This window comes from Oncorhynchus keta, chromosome 8 (assembly GCF_023373465.1).
Source record: "Oncorhynchus keta strain PuntledgeMale-10-30-2019 chromosome 8, Oket_V2, whole genome shotgun sequence".
In the NCBI taxonomy this organism is placed as follows: Eukaryota; Metazoa; Chordata; class Actinopteri; order Salmoniformes; family Salmonidae; genus Oncorhynchus; species Oncorhynchus keta.
Genome location: NC_068428.1, coordinates 19,261,186 through 19,280,165, shown reverse-complemented (window position 1 = coordinate 19,280,165; position 18,980 = coordinate 19,261,186). Strand labels below are relative to the sequence as shown.

The window sequence follows — 18,980 nt, the reverse complement described above, 5'->3', positions numbered from 1 at the left end:
CTGACGTTTCTAAATGATACCGATCATCAAGTTAGGCTACCTGCTGAAAGCGCAGCAACATCCATCCGGAAGGCTCGCCAAAGCTCTGACGTCGTCTCCACCTTTGTTAAATTGACACTCCGCTCTCTGGTAGACTATTGGTCAAAGAATGCCCCCTGTGGACATAGCTGTATTTCATAACTGGGTAACACATCATTTGGATGCCGGAGGACAGTCATTGGTGAGTCAAACTGTCTGCAAAAACGTCAGGAGATTATCGGCGCGCAGCTGGAATGCAAGGTTGATTCACAAAGAAGAGTGAGGAGGTAGAGAGACAACGCCGAAGACACCACAGTCGGATCGAATCACACCGCACAGGTAGAGAGAGACGCGATGGCGACTCGGGGTTTCGCGTATCGCGTTTCTATGTGGAACATTGACAGTAGCCTAATGCAAACAAGTGTGTCGCTTGCGTTGCATTGAAGTTGTTGGGTGTGTAGGGTCGTGTCAGCGGGTGGGAAAGTGCTCTAACTTGCAAGCGAATGACTTTCACCGAGACTTGAATAGAGGTTACAATGGGATTTTGTTTAGCGGTGATGAGGGAATTGTCCTGTCCCCCCAAAATAGGCAGATTTTAGGCTAACGTAAGCTATATGATTGTATTTTAATGTATTTAGTTTAGCCATCCATTTATATTGCCTGGCAGTTTAGAGGTTATGTAGCCTAACTCATTTCCCCCAATGTAACCCCTATGATGTGTTAGTGACATTGACGGTTTCTGAGACCGAAATACCAGCTGTCAACGCAACGCGTCTCGTTGAACATCACGACAGCCACTCTTGACTTTACAAGCAGTTTAAAAAAACTCAAAATAATTGTCTGTTCATCTTGAATTATTGTTCGACATCCTACTGGAAAGGTAGCCTACGTGTAGCCAATAGATGTATAGCATATTGATAGATTGCATAAGACCTGAGGTAGGCTATCGGGTGTGTTTCCACTATTCTTCCCCATGAGAAAGTTGTGTTGTTCCCCGACAGCCAAAGAGCGGTCCCTCCAGACATTCTCCCTCTGACACCAACAGGTTGCTATTAGTTAAACCTCTGCAGATATGACTCATTGAAAGTGTGAATGAATATGCCTGCCTCATATTGCTGCTTCCTTGTGGGGATACATATTATTGATCTAGCTGTTGCATAGACTGTCAGTACAGTAACCAGCTGAGAATTCTTCTCGACTCCACGAAGTTGAGAATTATCGGCTAGTCGGTAACTAAATGGTTACATTCAGTAAGCAATATTGCATGGCACTTTTTATAAACTGGGTGGTTCGAGCCATGAATGCTATTTGGCTGACAGCCATGGTATATCAGACCATATACTACGGGTATGACGAAACATTTATTTTTACTGGTCTAGTTATGTTGGTAACCAGTTTATAATAGCAATAAGGCACCTCGGGGGTTTGTAATATATGGCCAATATACCACGGCATGCGTCGACCCTCTCGGGTCTTATTGCTTAATTATAGCATTGTAACAATTGTAGCCTACATGTTTTTCCTTTGTACCTTGATATGATTGATGGTATGTTAGTAACTTCTTTCATCATCAGATGATTTTATGAACAAAAGGTTATCATTATCAAGCCATATGGTGCCAGCTGCATCACCACCACTACCATCTCTCTCTCTCTCTCTCTCTCTCTCTCTCTCAATCCCTCTTTCACTCTCTCTCTGTCTGTGGGATAGAGCAGATAAGCATGTTTCACCCATGAGATCAGTGAAATGGAACAATTGACAATTGGAATGTTCCACAATGGGCCAATAAATATAGCCTAATGATTTTAGTCATTGACCTTGTGGTTTGTCTAATGTTCCTTGCCTCTTAGTTAGCATAGTTCGTTTGTAGAACAGTCATTTGATGGTCCATTGATTCCATTCATAATGAGAGATAATTTGCATTAAGCCTTGTTTATCATTCTGATTATTTGGAAAGTACAGTGCTTAATTAATGTATTCAATCTAATCAGTCATCTTTCATCTGAGATGATGAGTAAACAAGCATACAAGTGACTAATGGGAGTGGCATGGAGAGTCAGTCAGACAGACAGACAGTCAGACAGACAGACAGACAGACAGACAGTCAGACAGTCAGACAGACAGACAGACAGACAGACAGACAGACAGACAGACAGACAGACAGACAGACAGACAGACAGACAGACAGACAGACAGACAGACAGACAGACAGACAGACAGACAGACAGACAGACAGACAGACAGACAGACAGACAGACAGACAGTCAGACAGTCAGACAGACAGACAGACAGACAGACAGACAGACAGTCAGACAGACAGACAGACAGACAGACAGACAGTCAGACAGACAGACAGACAGACAGACAGACAGACAGACAGACAGACAGACAGACTGCTGTACCTCAAAGGCTGTTGACTCACAGTTCTGAATGCATCATTCTATTCTCTGGACCTGTTCAACTCTGACTGTCAAACCCAAACTCATATCCTCTTCAGCAGAGACATACATGGCTGTGTGTGTGTGTGTGTGTGTGTGTCAGGGGAGAATGACTGCCCCCTCCCATTGAAGCCATAGAAGTTCAAGGCCGACACCTGTCCTGCAGGCATTGTTAGCAGAAAACAGGATCCCCATTAGAGTGAATGTGGTGAATCTTCTTGTAAATATCATTTTTTATCAATGACAATAATTGCTTCTAATACGCCAGATGTACTTTATGTTCTTGAACAGGTTATTCAGAAATGGCACACAGAATAAGTTGTAAGGATAATTGAGTAGCTAATGGCAGCCTGTAGTAACCCAGTCGGCCTTCAACTTGAGTTAATCAATTAGAGGGGACAGCACAGCTGTCCTGCACATGTTATGTCTCCATTAGACGCCATCACAGATAGAACAATGACACAGATATTTCACCGGATTTAATGTGAAGCACAGAGTTGGCGTTTCCAGTCACTACCAAATATGGTGATGAGAGGAAGCCCAGTGGCTGGCAGTGGGAGAAGATGGAGCGAGATGGATTTTGGTCGACAATCTGCTCATTTTCCCATCGATAAAACATTTGATCTCCATACAGTTTTCAGTTTCCAAAACTAGAATCTGTAACAAACAGAGTGGACTGTGTTTTGTAGACTCTACCCTTTGCCAAAGTTTCAAAACAAATTGCGTTGTTTAGAAGGAATGCAAGGGCGAATTGGGTTATTGCACACAAGCGCTTCACAGAGTAGGCTTTCCCCAACGGTAATATGCAAATAAATGATAGAACGCACCAATAGGATCTCACTGGCTCGTGCTTGGCTCTGGCCACCTCCTTGCTTATTCTGCCCACTATGATTAATTTGCTCCCATTAGAAACGACAGGCTCTGGTCTATCTTGGGTTAGTTATAAAAATCTTTGATGCCATCTTAACCGACTTCATTTGGCTTCAATGCGCTATTGAGTCTTCACATAGGAATGAATAGTGTGACTTGATCGATGGCTTTGTCCATTCATATATACAGTCGTGTGTGTGTGTGCATGCGGGAGAGAGAGGGAGCATCCGTGTGTGTGTGTGTGTTCTTGTTTTGTCTCTCCTTAACAGCCTTGTCTCAGACCACAGGGCACAATGCTGATATTGAAATGAAATAGGGCCCTGTCTGTCTGGAACACTTAAATTTAATCAAGCACCCCAGCAATCTGTGTATTTCACTAGTGTTGCAGCTATTTACAACAGTGTTTACACAGGCCAGGAATGATCTAGACAGCCACAGTCACTATCTATAGCCTTTTGTGAGTGTGTTTGTTTGTGTGTCCACAACAGTGTGTTTGTGTGTGTGTTCACTGTCCATAACAGTGTGTTTGTGTGTGTGTGTGTGTGTGTGTGTTTCCAATGTCCATAACAGAGTGTGTGTGTGACGAGTGATGTGCTGATCCTAAAATAGCCACAGGATGTGTGTGAGTATGAGGCTGCTGGTGACAGTGCAGGCTTGCCAGCGGACTGGAGATGTCAGGGTCTATTAATGACAGGGAAACTGTGACAAGCACCTAATTCCTTCACGTCTCCATATCTCCTTCTCACCTCTGTTGTGTCTGCTCTACCTCTCTCCATCCTCTACTCTCACCCGCCAATCCTCCTCTCCACTCCTCTCCTCCATCCCTCCTTCCATCCTTCCCTCATCACACCTCTGTGGGATCACCCATCTCTAAGCCCATCACCCAACCTTCTGGCAGAGTATTAGTGACCTGGGCCAGAGGTTAGCATCTGTTGGCTTGGGGTTGGAGAGGTTAACACTCTCTATGTCTCTATTTCTCTCTCTCTCTCTGTTGTTGTTTTAACTGCCTGTGGAGGTGGACTGTTTTTAGTGTGAGCTCTGTATTCAGTTACATCAGTGGTCAGTTAGCCTTCAAGTGAACTGGTACGGAGGAGAGTTTGACTGTCCACTTCCTCCCCCTAGGAGCCATCACAGCATTTGGACTGAGCACACTCATATCTCTCTCTCTCCTTCTTTCTCTCATTCTCTCTCTCTCTCTCTCTCTCTCTCTCTCTCTCTCTCTCTCTCTCTCTCTCTCTCTCTCTCTCTCTCTCTCTCTCTCTCTCTCTCTCTCTCTCTCTCTCTCTCTCTCTCTCTCTCTCTCTCTCTCTCTCTCTCTCTCTCTCTCTCTCTTCTCTCTCTCTCTCTCTCTCTCTCTCTCTGTAGCCATGAAGGGGGAGCATTTATTTTCCAACCTGAAAAACGCCACATTCTACCAGCGGGTCTACCTACTGGGGGGCGAGGAGCTGCTGGTACTGCAAAGCACTGTGGGGCATCCCGCGCTGGGCGACAGCTTCCACCAGATCACCGACTTTAACGACCTGCCCACCTCCCTTTTCGCCTGCAACGTGGACCAGTCTGTGTTTGAGGATCAGGAGGGCAAGGTAAGGTCAAACCACTCTCTTCTTATTCACGGGGGAGAGAGTTGCTCAATGTCCCCCTGCTATTTTCACTTAGGCCTAGTTGGTTCTCTTGTTTGGCTTCGTGTCTAAGGAAAAGTGATTCAAGGTGATAAAACTGTAAAGGTCACATTGTCCATGAGATTGGCCTGGTTTATCCTCCTGGTCCATGCATCCACCACAGTTCTTGTGATTTATCGTTTGATTGTTTTCTTGGTACTGTATTTATTGGTGCCCTCTGGTCCGCATGGCATAACGTTGATTCATCTCAGGGGCGGTTCATCTTCTGAGGGCAATTTGCCCTTGGCAAAGAAACACACAGTGAATATCTCTCTGACCTACTGTACTCCACTCTGGATGCCTGGCAGCCATTTTCTACATTTATCTGGTGTCATCTCTCCCTGGCTGTCTTCGTACTCAACGCTGTCCTCATAATCCACCATTACCCAGGGTTGGCCTGTCAGGCCTGTTTTGTCATCCAGTTTACCCCGAGTGGCGCAGCGGTCTAAGGCACTGCGTCTCAGTGCTAGAGGCGTCACTACAGACACCCTGCTTCGATTCCAGGCTGTATCACAACCAGCTGTGATTGGGAGTCCCATAAGACGGCGCACAATTGGCCCAGCGTCGTCTGGGTTTGGCCGGTGAAGGCCGTCATTGTAAATAATAATTTGTTCTTAACTGACTTGCCTAGTTAAATAACGGTTAAATAAAATCAATAAAAAAATCCAGCTGAAGTTGAGATCAAAAGCTGCCATTCTGAGATCAAAAGCTGGTCATCCACTGTACCTCTAGTTATACATTATTTTGACTGCTATCATGGCAGGCAGTGGTTTTGATATGTGGCTGAGGAGGCCTAATAGATGTCCACAGGGCCATATAACTTGTTGGAAGTTCTATCTGGTGCTCTGAATCTCAGCATCTCAGAGGTCAAGGGTTATTGTCATCTGAGTGTCAACAAGGGCTCTAAAGTGTGACCATTTTGGTTGCATATGCTCCTAAATATTTAGCTGTGCGACCTGGAAACACAAGCAGTGTTCCCCACCCCAATTTAATATCGTTGTAATAATTCGCTCTACCGTTGTTTCTGAGTGCACTAGAGTAAAAAGCGAGTGCATATTCGTTACCATCATGGTTGTACCGCAGCGAATCTAACGGCCTATTTCTACCACCAAAAGTTTACAAGACATGACACACATCTAAAAAATGATCTTCCTATGGCGTATTGGCGGGCCGCATTTCACATTCAGAAACCATGTCGCGGGTCGTTCTAAAACTTCTCGCGGACCATTTGTTTACACCTTGTTCCGTCATGTTACTTCATTAGCTAGCTAACGAACAACCTGGTGACTTTGCTAGTAGACTACATCTGAATATCTGGGGGCACAGAGAGAAAGGAAAGGGATATCATCTTCAGGAGATCACTGATCATAGCAATGAATGAATGACTGATCTCTTGCATGTCATCACTCACAAACATGATGTTCTTAAAGAGACAGTGTACAAATGTCAATGTAATGCATCTCAATATAGTGCTTTTCCACAATGCAGACACCTAACATTCCACGCATGACTTTGTAAGTTCAATGACAGTTATTTGTATCCTTTTAGCTTGGTATAATAAACACATGTATTTAAAGGGTTACATTAGTTTCTAGGGCACAACATGTGCTTCAGAAGTAGCTAGAATACATATAGGCCCCAATATAGATTATACAGTACCAGTCAAGAGTTACTCTTTTCTACATTGTAGAAAAATAGGGAAGACATAAACTATTAAATAACACATATGGAATCATGTCGTAACCAAAAAAAAGTGTTAAACAAATGAATACCAAGCGTGTGTAAAGCTGTCATCAAGGCAAAGGGTAGCTACTTTGAAGAATCTTAAATATAAAATATATTTAGATTTGTTTAACACATTTTTTGGTTACGACATGATTATTTCATAGTTTTGATGTCTTCACTATTATTCTACAATGTAGAAAATAGTAAAAAATAAAAAATACAACTTTTGACTGGTATCTCAATCGATTTAAAGAAAAACTTTCTGGTGCTCCGAAATGTTATGTTGTGGTCCTAACTTTTTTAAATTTAGAGCCCTGGTGTCAACACAGATTCGAGGCCTTCACCTCGGTTCCCCCTCGTACATCAACAGACGTTTTTCTTGACGTTTGTGAGATGAAAATAAAAAAGACTAAGAGAGTGAGTCCAGTCCACTCCCTCTGCTTTTCTACTGAATGTGGACATACTTCCTGAGGCTTTCTCTTTTCTTCACTGTGTCCTGTTGTGGTCTGCTGGGGAGCATTGCTCTTCTGTGCCCCTCTCTGGAGCAGAAATCATGTGAACAGAGGTACTGTGCAGAGGAACTGTGCTAGTCAGGTCTTTCTGCCCCAGTGAACAGTCCCATTTCCAGCCCCAACACCAGCTCCATCCTCTTACCCTGCCCAGTCCCAGCTCAAGCCCCAACACCAGCTCCATCCTCTTACCCAGCCCCAGCTCCATCCTCTTACCCTGCCCCGTCCAAGCCCCAACACCAGCTCCATCCTCTTACCCTGCCCAGTCCCAGCTCAAGCCCCAACACCAGCTCCATCCTCTTACCCAGCCCCAGCTCCATCCTCTTACCCTGCCCAGTCCCAGCGCAAGCCCCAACACCAGCTCCATCCTCTTACCCAGCCCCAGCTCCATCCTCTTACCCTGCCCAGTCCCAGCTCAAGCCCCAACACCAGCTCCATCCTCTTACCCAGCCCTGTCCCAGCTCAAGCTCCAACACCAGCTCCATCCTCTTACCAAGCCCCAACACCAGCTCCATCCTCTTACCCTGCCCCGTCCCAGCTCAAGCCCCAACACCAGCTCCATCCTCTTACCCAACCCCGTCCAAGCCCCAACACCAGCTCCATCCTCATACCCTGCCACGTCCCAGCTCAAGCCCCAAATGCAGCTCCATCCTCTGCCCCAACCCCATCTCCAACTTCAACCCCATCTCAGCCCCAAACCCAGCAGCCTCATACCCAGCCCCCTGCTCCAGCCCCAACCCCAGCAGCCTCATACCTGGCACCAGCCCCAACCCCAGCAGCCTCATACCCAGCACCAGCCCCAGCTCCAGCCCCAAACCCAGCAGCCTCATACCCAGCCCCCTGCTCCAGCCCCAACCCCAGCAGCCTCATACCCAGCACCAGCCCCAAACCCAGCAGCCTCATACCCAGCCCCCTGCTCCAGCCCCAACCCCAGCAGCCTCATACCCAGCACCAGCCCCAGCTCCAGCCCCAAACCCAGCAGCATCATACCCAGCCCCCTGCTCCAGCCCCAAACCCAGCAGCATCATACCCGGCACCAGCCCCAAACCCAGCCTGCGTCAGTCAGAGAAGAGACATTAGCTGGTCGGCCACACCACTGCTTTGATCCTCACGCTGTGCGACAGCTGCATACAGAAGCCATTCCTCCAGGACAGCGGCAGGCTAAAGGTGATCCATCACCAGTCACACGTACTGACATACACACGCCTGGAAACGACTGGACTGGCCTCTTGGGACTGGACTAGACTGGGTTGGGATGGTATGGGATAGGATGGGCTGTCTCTTAGAGTGGATAATGGGAGGAAGAAAAGCAATGAAGGGAGAGGAGAGGAGAGGAAAGGGCAGGATATTAGGTCTAAGGAGTGGAGGGAGGGAGGAAGAGGAGGATGCATTCGACTGACATGACTTGAGTGACGGTAATATACGTAAAACATACACGTTGCCATGACAACCACTTTAAGCATTCCATTTCCCTCTATTATGAGCCCTAATCAACCTTAACACCAGTCTGCCAGTGAGGCATCATTACCCAGGGCCTCTGCTTCTACTGACTGATCTACCAGGGTGAAGTCAGTCCAACAGCACCTGGATGTTTCCCTCTCGGTTTTTCTCCATGATTTGCCTCGCCGTCAAATTTATTTGTGTGAAGCATAGTTTCTGTTTGCACCCGAGCCAGAATCAATTTAACAGGCTATGTGATAAGATTACTTTGATGAAAATCCCTGGGTGATGAATCATGACTATTTATAGCTGCATAGTGTTAGCTATTAGCCTGTCTCTAATAATAGTTCAGTCTGTCTGGGGACTGGGAGTGGAAAATCAGTCAGTCCTAAAGCCCCAGTGGACTGCAATGGAATTTGGAGTGTCATTATTGGCCCCCTCGGTTCCAAGTTCCAACGACTTGATTTACCTCTAAGTGTCCTCTCAGTTGAGTCTCCAGACTGTTTCCAGGACCAGGGGTTAGACAGACATTTTTAGAGCTTAAGGATATTTAAACCAGAGATTTGCACCTCCAAGACTAATACTAAATTGGATGGAGTCCTTGGTTCCATTTGTGTGCCACATACCTTTTCCTCTGGTCCCTCTCTACCCAGGGTCTTTTCTCAATCGATAGTATTGATCGTCAGCTTGGAAATGTCAAGGTACAGCGAAGGAGTCGCAGTATGATTCATAACCAGGTCGATGGGGACTGACTGACGTGGCATTGCAGATGACAGTGAAGCCAGATTGCGGTTGACAGGGAGAGTTCATGAGACTGGCGTGCTCTTGTCTTTTCTGTTTTCTTTTTACAAGGCGATTTTCTTTTTGTCGTTTAAAGCAGCAAACACGCTCCTGAGGAGAATGTAGGCTAATAGTGTAGATATTAGTGTCTAATAGCAGCCTACTACTAAATCATATTTAGAAGGTATTGTTTAGTAAAAATGAACGCAGTAAGCAACAAATAGCAACATACTAGGCTATCCTGAGGATGCGCCATCAAATGCGTCTCCTTATCTCATTATCAGCTGTTGTCAAACACACGTGAGCCTGGGGAGACGGTTATTATCCTCAAAAGTGTGCAGCGAATTCTACTAGATGAAAAGGCGAAATGAGTAACATCCTGGCATTTTAAAGCATAATCAATTTTCCAAACCATAAGACGTTCTATTTTCGAATATAACTCATATGCCTACTGTTTAGAACGCAAGTATGGGTATTTGGACACGACTAGTGTCTAAAAGTGTGAGTCTCTGAAAGGCAATGTGTCCTCTGCCCCATACATAATTACAGCCAGGGCGCTGAAAGGGAGAGGGGTCAGAAATGCAACACCGAACGTTTCTTCTTAATGGAAGAGCAAAGTTTGCCTATTAATGGAATGTCTCAAACAAGGAAGTGGCGGAAGAAAACAGAGTAATGGGGGGAAACTCTGGGGTCAGGGTGACACCCTGACAGGTCAGTTCCTCTCTAAAGAGGCCAAGTTTCCTGACAACATCGCAAGGAATCTACATTTGAGGGAGCTTTTGGTTTCTTTCGTGGTTATGTAACCTGGCATTTCTGTGGTGGTCTTTGATGTGGCCAGCTACAAGTATGGACTTTTGCACTGCATGGATAGTTCTCCCTCCCCCCGTGACAAAGTACTCTGCCCCCCCCCCATCACCACCACCACTACCACTATGATCCTGTCTGTTGCAAAACTGGCTAAAGTTGAAAGAGATTAGCTGAAACAGTATCTGGGTAAAAGGACACTGTGTTAAGAGCGCATGGGGTGGCTGGAACACAGAAAGTGCTGATGGTTTACAGCATAAAAAGCATTAAAATTCCTCCCTGTCGCTACTCTATTCAGTTAGCCAGCGAGCATTCACACAGAACACACAGCATTCACACAGAACACGCAGCATTCACACAGAATACACAGCATTCACACAGAACACGCAGCATTCACACAGAACACACATCATTCACACAGAACATGCAGCATTCACACAGAGCACGCAGCATTCACACAGAGCACGCAGCATTCGCACAGAACACACAGCATTTGCACAGAACACGCAGCATTCACACAGAACACACATCATTCACACAGAACACGCAGCATTCACACAGAGCACGCAGCATTCACACAGAGCACGCAGCATTCACACAGAACACACAGCATTCACACAGAACACACAGCATTCACACAGAACACGCAGCATTCACACAGAACACGCAGCATTCACACAGAATACGTAGCAAGCACACAGAACACGCAGCATTCACACAGAACTCTAACTGTTGCTATGAATCCTGGTGGTTACAGTAGAAAAAGACCCACATACCAGAGACACTATCAACATGCAGTTTAAAGACTGTCTTTGGTATGACGAAACTCAACCAAGTTCCCTCTGAATTAAGCACCTCAAAGATATACTTTATATGTACAGTTGGCTGCATTATAATAAACTATCTGTGTGACCATCTGGGTCAGTTAGTGAGACTGGGTAAGTTAGTTGCCTACTCTATGAGAGTTGTTGAGACCATATGAGCAAGTGTGTTGTGAATGAATGAGATCTACAGTATAGCATCTATAAGCCCTGTTTCATCTCGGACACAGATGGATTTGAGAAGAAATCATCTGTTCTGTCTCTTGGGGTTTAGATCCTCCCACTCACTGCTTATGTCACCCCCCCTCTCTCTCTCCTTCTCTCTCTCTCTCTCTCTCCCTATTTTTTTCTCCCTCTTTCCCTCTATCTATCTCTCTCTCTCCTCTGTGTGTTGAGCGTCATTACATAAGCCTGCCCCAGTCCGCTCTGCTCTGACCCTGATGAATTGTCATCACCCACACCAAGCCACAGCGTTCAGCTTTCTCACGTCACATCCAACAAAACAATGCTGTGTCATCCTCTGCCTGCCTGTCTGTCTGTCTGCCTGCCGGTCTGTCTGTTTTGTCTGTGTACGTCTGTCTATCTGCTCGCCCGTCTATCTGCCCGTCTTTCCGTCTGTCTGCCTGCCTGCCGGCCAGTCCGTTCGTCTGTCTAAGAATACAGCAGGGATCTAAGCCGTCCTGGAGAGCAGCCCCACAGCTTAGACAGATGATTTACACCAATCAAAGCACAGAGAGACCATTAGACTGCAGATGTCACCTGGAATAGCTTCACTGTTGATATTTACAGTGTCCCTGTTAGAGGACGTTGGAGCCAACACTGTCTCATCACCGTGTTTTTTCCCACAGCGGTGACTGTAGACGGCTGGGTTTAGTCAGAGCAAGGGGACGTTGTGTTTAGACGGTGTTGTGTTTACTTTCCCATGTAGGTTTAGGCAGATTTGGGACATTGAGAAGAAATGTGTTTGTCTGGGCAGGGGAATCAAAGTTCTTTCCTCATGTAAGAAGCAAGCCAGAAATCTTGCTTGTTTGTAGGTGACCAAATACTTATTTTACACCATAATTTGCAAATAAATTCATAAAAAATCCTACAATGTGATCTTCTGGATTTTTTTTCTAATTTTCTCTGTCATAGTTGAAGTGATGAAAATTACAGGCCTCTCTCATCTTTTTAAGTGGTAGAACTTGCACAATTGGTGGCTGACTAAATACTTTTTTGCCCCACTGTATGTTTCTATATCTATACACATCTTTCTATATCTATACATATGTTTCTATATCTATACATATGTTTCTATATCTATACATATATTTCTATATCTATACATATATTTCTATATCTATACATATGTTTCTATATCTATACATATGTTTCTATATCTATACATATGTTTCTATATCTATACATATGTTTCTATATCTATACATATGTTTCTATATCTATAGATACCTGTAGCTTGTAAATGCTGGACTCCTCTGCACAGAGGTGATTCAAGCATAATTTACATTATTCTGCTGCGTATAATAGGCTGTGGTGATGACAGTTCTCAGTATGTCTTGTGAGTCAGTCGGTTAGGAGGACACAGCAGTGAGATGTGTTTGTGCTGCTACCCAAGGCTGGAAACAACTCGCATACTTCAGATAGCTCTCCACCAGAGTTTCAGAGGAAGCGTCGGGCTCCTATTGACTCTCTCTCTAGCACTCCCTCTCAATTCAATTCAGCTCAATTCAAAGGGCTTTTTAGGCATGGGAAGCGTATGTTTACATGGTCAAAGCATGTGGACTAGATAATAAACTAAAGTGAAATAAACAATCAAACATGAACAGCAAACATTACACTCTCAAAAGTTTCAAAGGAATAGACATTTCAAATGTCATTCTGTCTCTCTCTCGCACTCTCTCTTTCGCTCTCGCTCTCTCGCCCGCTCTCTCTCTCGCTCTCTCTCCCCCGCTCTCTCTCCCGCTCTCCCGCTCTCTCTCTCTCTCTCTCGCACTCTCTCTCTCTCGCACTCTCTCTGTCTCTCGCTCTCTCTCTCGCTCTCTCTCGCTCTCTCTCGCTCTCTCTCTCTCTCTCTCGCGCTCTCTCTCTCGCTCTCCCTCTCTCTCTCTCTCGCTCGCTCTCTCTCCCCTCTCTCTCTCTCTCTCTCTCTCTCTCTCTCTCTCTCTCTCTCTCTCTCTCTCTCTCCCTCTCTCTCTCTCCCTCTCTCTGTCTCTCTCGCTCTCTCTCTCGCTCTCTCTCTCGCGCTCTCTCTCGCTCTCGCGCTCTCTCTCTCGCTCTCCTCTCTCTCGCTCGCTCTCGCACTCCCGCTCTCTTTCTGTCTTTCATTCTTTCTTTCTTTCTTTCTTTCTTTCTTTCTTTCTTTCTTTCTTTCTTTCTCTCTCTCTCTCTCTCTCTCTCTCTCTCTCTCTCTCTCTCATTCAATTCAAGGCATATGGTAACCTTTCTGCAATAGCATCGAATAGCCCCCGTGATATGCAACTGTTCAGGGAAGTCAGGAACCAATACACGCAGTCAGTCAGGAAAGCTAAGGCCAGCTTCTTCAGGCAAAAGTTTGCATCCTGTAGCTCCAACTCCAAAAAGTTCTGGGACACTGTGAAGTCCATGGAGAACAAGAGCACCTCCTCCCAGCTGCCCACTGCACTGAGGCTAGGAAACACGGTCTCCACCGATAAATCCATGATTATCGAAAACTTCAATAAGCACTTCTCAACGGCTGGCCATGCCTTCCGCCTGGCTACTCCAACCTCGGCCAACAGCTCCGCCCCCCGTAGTTCCTCACCCAAGCCTCTCCAGGTTCTCCTTTACCCAAATCCAGATAGCAGATGTTCTGAAAGAGCTGCAAAACCTGGACCCGTACAAATCAGCTGGGCTTGACAATCTGGACCCGCTATTTCTGAAACTATCTGCCGCCATTGTCGCAACCCCTATCACCAGCCTGTTCAACCTCTCTTTCATATCGTCTGAGATCCCCAAGGATTGAAAGCTGCCGCAGTCATCCCCCTCTTCAAAGGAGGAGACACCCTGGACCCAAACTGCTATAGACCTATATCCATCCTGCCCTGCCTATCTAAGGTCTTCGAAAGCCAAGTCAACAAACAGGTCACTGACCATCTCGAATCCCACCGTACCTTCTCCGCTGTGCAATCTGGTTTCCGAGCCGGTCACGGGTGCACCTCAGCCACACTCAAGGTACTAAATGATATCATAACCGCCATCGATAAAAGACAGTACTGTGCAGCCGTCTTCATCGACCTCGCCAAGGCTTTCGACTCTGTCAATCACCAAATTCTTATCGGCAGACTCAACAGCCTCGGCTTTTCGGATGACTGCCTTGCCTGGTTCACCAATTACTTTGCAGACAGAGTTCAGTGTGTCAAATCAGAGGGCATGCTGTCCGGTCCTCTGGCAGTCTCTATGGGGGTGCCACAGGGTTCAATTCTCGGGCCGACTCTTTTCTCTGTATATATCAATGATGTTGCTCTTGCTGCGGGCGATTCCCTGATCCACCTCTACGCAGACGACACCATTCTATATACTTTCGGCCCGTCATTGGACACTGTGCTATCAAACCTCCAAACGAGCTTCAATGCCATACAGCACTCCTTCCGTGGCCTCCAACTGCTCTTAAACGCGAGTAAAACCAAATGCATGCTTTTCAACCGATCGCTGCCTGCACCCGCATGCCCGACTAGCATCACCACCCTGGATGGTTCCAACCTTGAATATGTGGACATCTATAAGTACCTAGGTGTCTGGCTAGACTGCAAACTCTCCTTCCAGACTCACATCAAACATCTCCAATCAAAAATCAAATCCAGAGTCGGCTTTCTATTCCGCAACAAAGCCTCCTTCACTCACGCTGCCAAGCTTACCCTAGTAAAACTGACTATCCTACCGATCCTCGACTTCGGCGATGTCATCTACAAAATGGCTTCCAACACTCTACTCAGCAAACTGGATGCAGTCTATCACAGTGCCATCCGTTTTGTCACTAAAGCACCTTATACCACCCACCACTGCGACTTGTATGCTCTAGTCGGCTGGCCCTCACTACATATTCGTCGCCAGACCCACTGGCTCCAGGTCATTTACAAGTCCATGCTAGGTAAAGCTCCGCCTTATCTCAGTTCACTGGTCACGATGGCAACACCCATCCGTAGCACGCGCTCCAGCAGGTGTATCTCACTGATCATCCCTAAAGCCAACACCTCATTTGGCCGCCTTTCGTTCCAGTACTCTGCTGCCTGTGACTGGAACGAATTGCAAAAATCGCTGAAGTTGGAGACTTTTATCTCCCTCACCAACTTCAAACATCAGCTATCCGAGCAGCTAACCGATCGCTGCAGCTGTACATAGTCTATAGGTAAATAGCTCACCCTTTTTCACCTGCCTCATTCCCATACTGTTTTTATACTGTTTTTATTTATTTACTTTTCTGCTCTTTTGCACACCAATATCACCAATATCTCTACCTGTACATGCCCATCTGATCATTTATCACTCCAGTGTTAATCTGCAAAATTGTATTATTCGCCTACCTCCTCATGCCTTTTGCACACATTGTTTATAGATTGCCCATTTTTTCTACTGTGTTATTGACTTGCTAATTGTTTACTCCATGTGTAACTCTGTTGTCTGTTCACACTGCTATGCTTTATCTTGGCCAGGTCGCAGTTGCAAATGAGAACTTGTTCTCAACTAGCCTACCTGGTTAAATAAAGGTGAAATAAAAAAATAAAATAAAAATAAATTTCTCAATAGCAAGGGTATCATCACTGAGTCTGTACATAGTTAAGGCCAAGTAGCATTCTAGTTTACTCTGTTTTTTTGTTAATTCTTTCCAATGGGTTAAGTAATTATCTTTTTGTTTTCTCATTATTTGGACGGGTCTAATTGTGTTGCTGCCCTGGGGCTCTGTGGGGTCTGTTTGTGTTTGTGAACAGAGCCCCAGGACCAGCTTGCTTAGAGGACTCTTCTCCAGGTTCATCTCTCTGTAGGTGATGGCTTTGTTATGGAAGGTTTGGGATTCACTTCCTTTTAGGTGATTGTAGAATTTAACATCTCTTTTCTGGATTTTGATATTCAGTGGGTATCGGACTAATTCTGCTCTGCACGCATTGTTTGGTGTTTTACATTGTACACAGAGGATATTTTTGCAGAATTCTGCATGCATAGTCTCAATTTGGTGTTTGTCCCATTTTGTGAATTCTTGGTTGGTGATCGGACCCCAGACCTCACAACCATAAAGAGCAATGGGTTCTATAACTGATTCAAGTATTTTTAAACAGATCCTAATTGGTATGTTGGTATGTTGACTTTGATGGCATAGAAGGCCCTTCTTGCCTTGTCTCTCAGCTCATTCACAGCTTTGTGGAAGTTACCTGTGGTGCTGATGTTTAGGCCGAGGTATGTATAGTTTTTTTGTTTGCTCTAGGGCAACGGTGTCTAGATGGAATTTGTATTTGTGGTCCTGGCGACTGGACCTTTTTTGGAACACCATTATTTTGGTCTTACTGAGATTTACTGTCAGGGTCCAGGTCTGGCCGAATCTGTGCAGAACATCTCCTCCCTCCTTAGTTGGGGACAGAAGCACCAGATCATCAGCAAACAGTAGACATTTGACTATAGATTCTAGTACGGTGAGGCTGAGTGTTGCAGACTATTCTAGAGTCCATGCCAATTCGTTGATATATATGTTGAAGAGGGTGGGGCTTAAGCTGCATCCCTGTCTCACCCCACTGCTCTGTGGGGAAAAAAATGTGGTCTATTTTAACTGCACACTTGTTGTTTGTGTACATGGATTTTATAATGTTGTATGTTTTTCCCCCAACACCACTTTCCATCAATTTGTATAGCAGACCCTCATGCCAAATTGAGTCAAAGGCTTTTTTGAACTCAACAAAGCATGAGCAGACTTTGCTTTTGATTTGTTTGTTTATCAATTAGGGTGTGCAGGGTGAATATGTGGTCTGTCATTCGGTAATTTGGTAAAAAGCCAATTTGACATTTGCTCAGAGTCTGCTGTTAATGATAACCCAGAGGATTTTCCCAAGGTTGCTGTTGACTCATATCCCACGGTAGTTATTGGGGTCAAATTTGTCTCCACTTTTGTGGATTGGGGTGATCAGTCCTTGGTTCCAAATATTGGAGAAGATGCCAGAGCCGAGGATGATTTTAAAGAGTTTAAGTATAGCCAATTGGAATTTTTTGTCTGTATATTTGATAATTTCTTTGAAGATGCCATGAACACCACAGGCCTTTTGGGGTTTGAGGGTTTGTATTTTGTCCTGTAGTTCATTCTAGGTCATTGGAGAATCCAGTGGGTTCTGATAGTCTTTAATAGTTGATTCTAAGATTTGTATTTTATCATGCATATGTTTTTGCTGTTTGTTCTTTGTTATAGGGTTAAACAGATTGGAGAAGTGGTTTACCCAGACATCTCCATTTTGGATAGATAACACTTTGTGTTGTTTGTTTAGTGTTTTCACATTTTCCCAGAAGGGATTAGAGTGTATGGATTCTTCAATTACATTGAGCTGATTTTTGACGTGCTGTTCCTTCGTTTTCCGTAGTGTATGTCTGTATTGTTTTAATGATTCACCATAGTGAAGGCGTAGACTCAGGTTTTCTCTATGTTTTTGGTTGGATAGGTTTCTCAATTTCTTTCTTAGGTTTTTGCATCCTTCATCAAACCATTTGTCATTGTTGTTAATTTTTTTCGTTTTTCTGTTTGACATTTTTAGATTTGATGGGGAAGCTGAGAGGTCAAATATACTGTTCAGGTTTTCTACTGCCAAGTTTACACCTTCACTATTACGTTTTGTCCAGAAAGTTGTCTAAAGGGATTGAATTTGTTGTTGCCTAATTGTTTTTTGGTAGGTTTCCACACTACATTCCTTCCATCTATAGCATTTCTTAATATTACTCAGTTCCTTTGGCTTTGATGCCTCATGATTGAGTATTGCTCTGTTCAAGTAGACTGTGATTTTGCTGTGGTCTGATGGGGGTGTCAGTGGGCTGACTGTGAATGCTCTGAGAGACTCTGGGTTGAGGTCAGTGATAAAGTAGTCTACAGTACTACTGCCAAGAGTTGAGCTGTAGGTGTTCTCTCTGTCTCTCTCCCTCTCTCTCTCTCCTCTCTCCATCTTTCTCTCTCTCTCTCCTCTCTCTCCTCTCTCTCTCCCTCTCTCCTCTCTCTTTCTGTCTCTCTCCTCTCCCCCCTCTCTCTCTCTTTCTGTCTCTCTACTCTCCCCCTCTCTCTCTCTCCATCGTTCTCTCTCTCTCCTCTCTCCATCGTTCTCTCTCTCTCCTCTCTCCATTGTTCTCTCTCTCTCTCTCTCTCTCCATCGTTCTCTCTCTCCTCTCTCCATCGTTCTCTCTCTCTGTGTCTCTCTCCTCTCTCTCCATCGTTCTCTCTCTCTCTGTGTCTCTCTCCTCTCTCTCTCTTCTCTCCTTAAACAGGAATGAGGAGCCTTTGCTTTGACAACAAAGCTAGTCAGAATGTCCTTTAGAAGACCTTGGCAAACACAATGTGTAATTGGTTTTCAGAGATGACAGCATGTACGGTTTTGCTGGGCCTTTTTCACTGCTTTATCTCCTTCGACAATATGTTATGTTATGGAAATAGCATCTCACCAGGATGAGAGAGAGAGTTAGAAGGGAAAGGGAACTTTCCATTCAGGCTTTCTCACTGAAAAACACTTTATTTGATCTTTTTACAATTCACAAAGTATGGTGTCTATTAAATTGATTCACAACCACTTACTCTGAATGAATGAAAGTCTTTGTTGAGAACAGCACATCTTCCTGGTGCCGTTTATTTTCACTGAACCGTAAATTAGCTTTACTGCCTTGTTGCCGCTCTAATGTATTCCACTAGCAGCCTGTGCTGCTCATGCCTGCCCGGTGACACGGTTG

General features: G+C 45.2%; 1 protein-coding gene across 1 annotated transcript in view; it reads left to right on the top strand.

Annotated features, from left to right (window-relative positions):
- Positions 1–164: 164 nt before the first annotated feature.
- Positions 165–18,980, top strand: part of LOC118386943 (calcipressin-2-like) — a 124,112-nt gene continuing 105,296 nt past the window's right edge. Inside the window, exons 1-2 of the mRNA XM_052523739.1 lie at positions 165–357; positions 4,692–4,909. Of these exons, the coding sequence (XP_052379699.1) occupies positions 4,694–4,909 (216 nt within the window). The 5' untranslated portion in view covers positions 165–357; positions 4,692–4,693. The remainder of the gene's footprint in view (positions 358–4,691; positions 4,910–18,980) is intronic.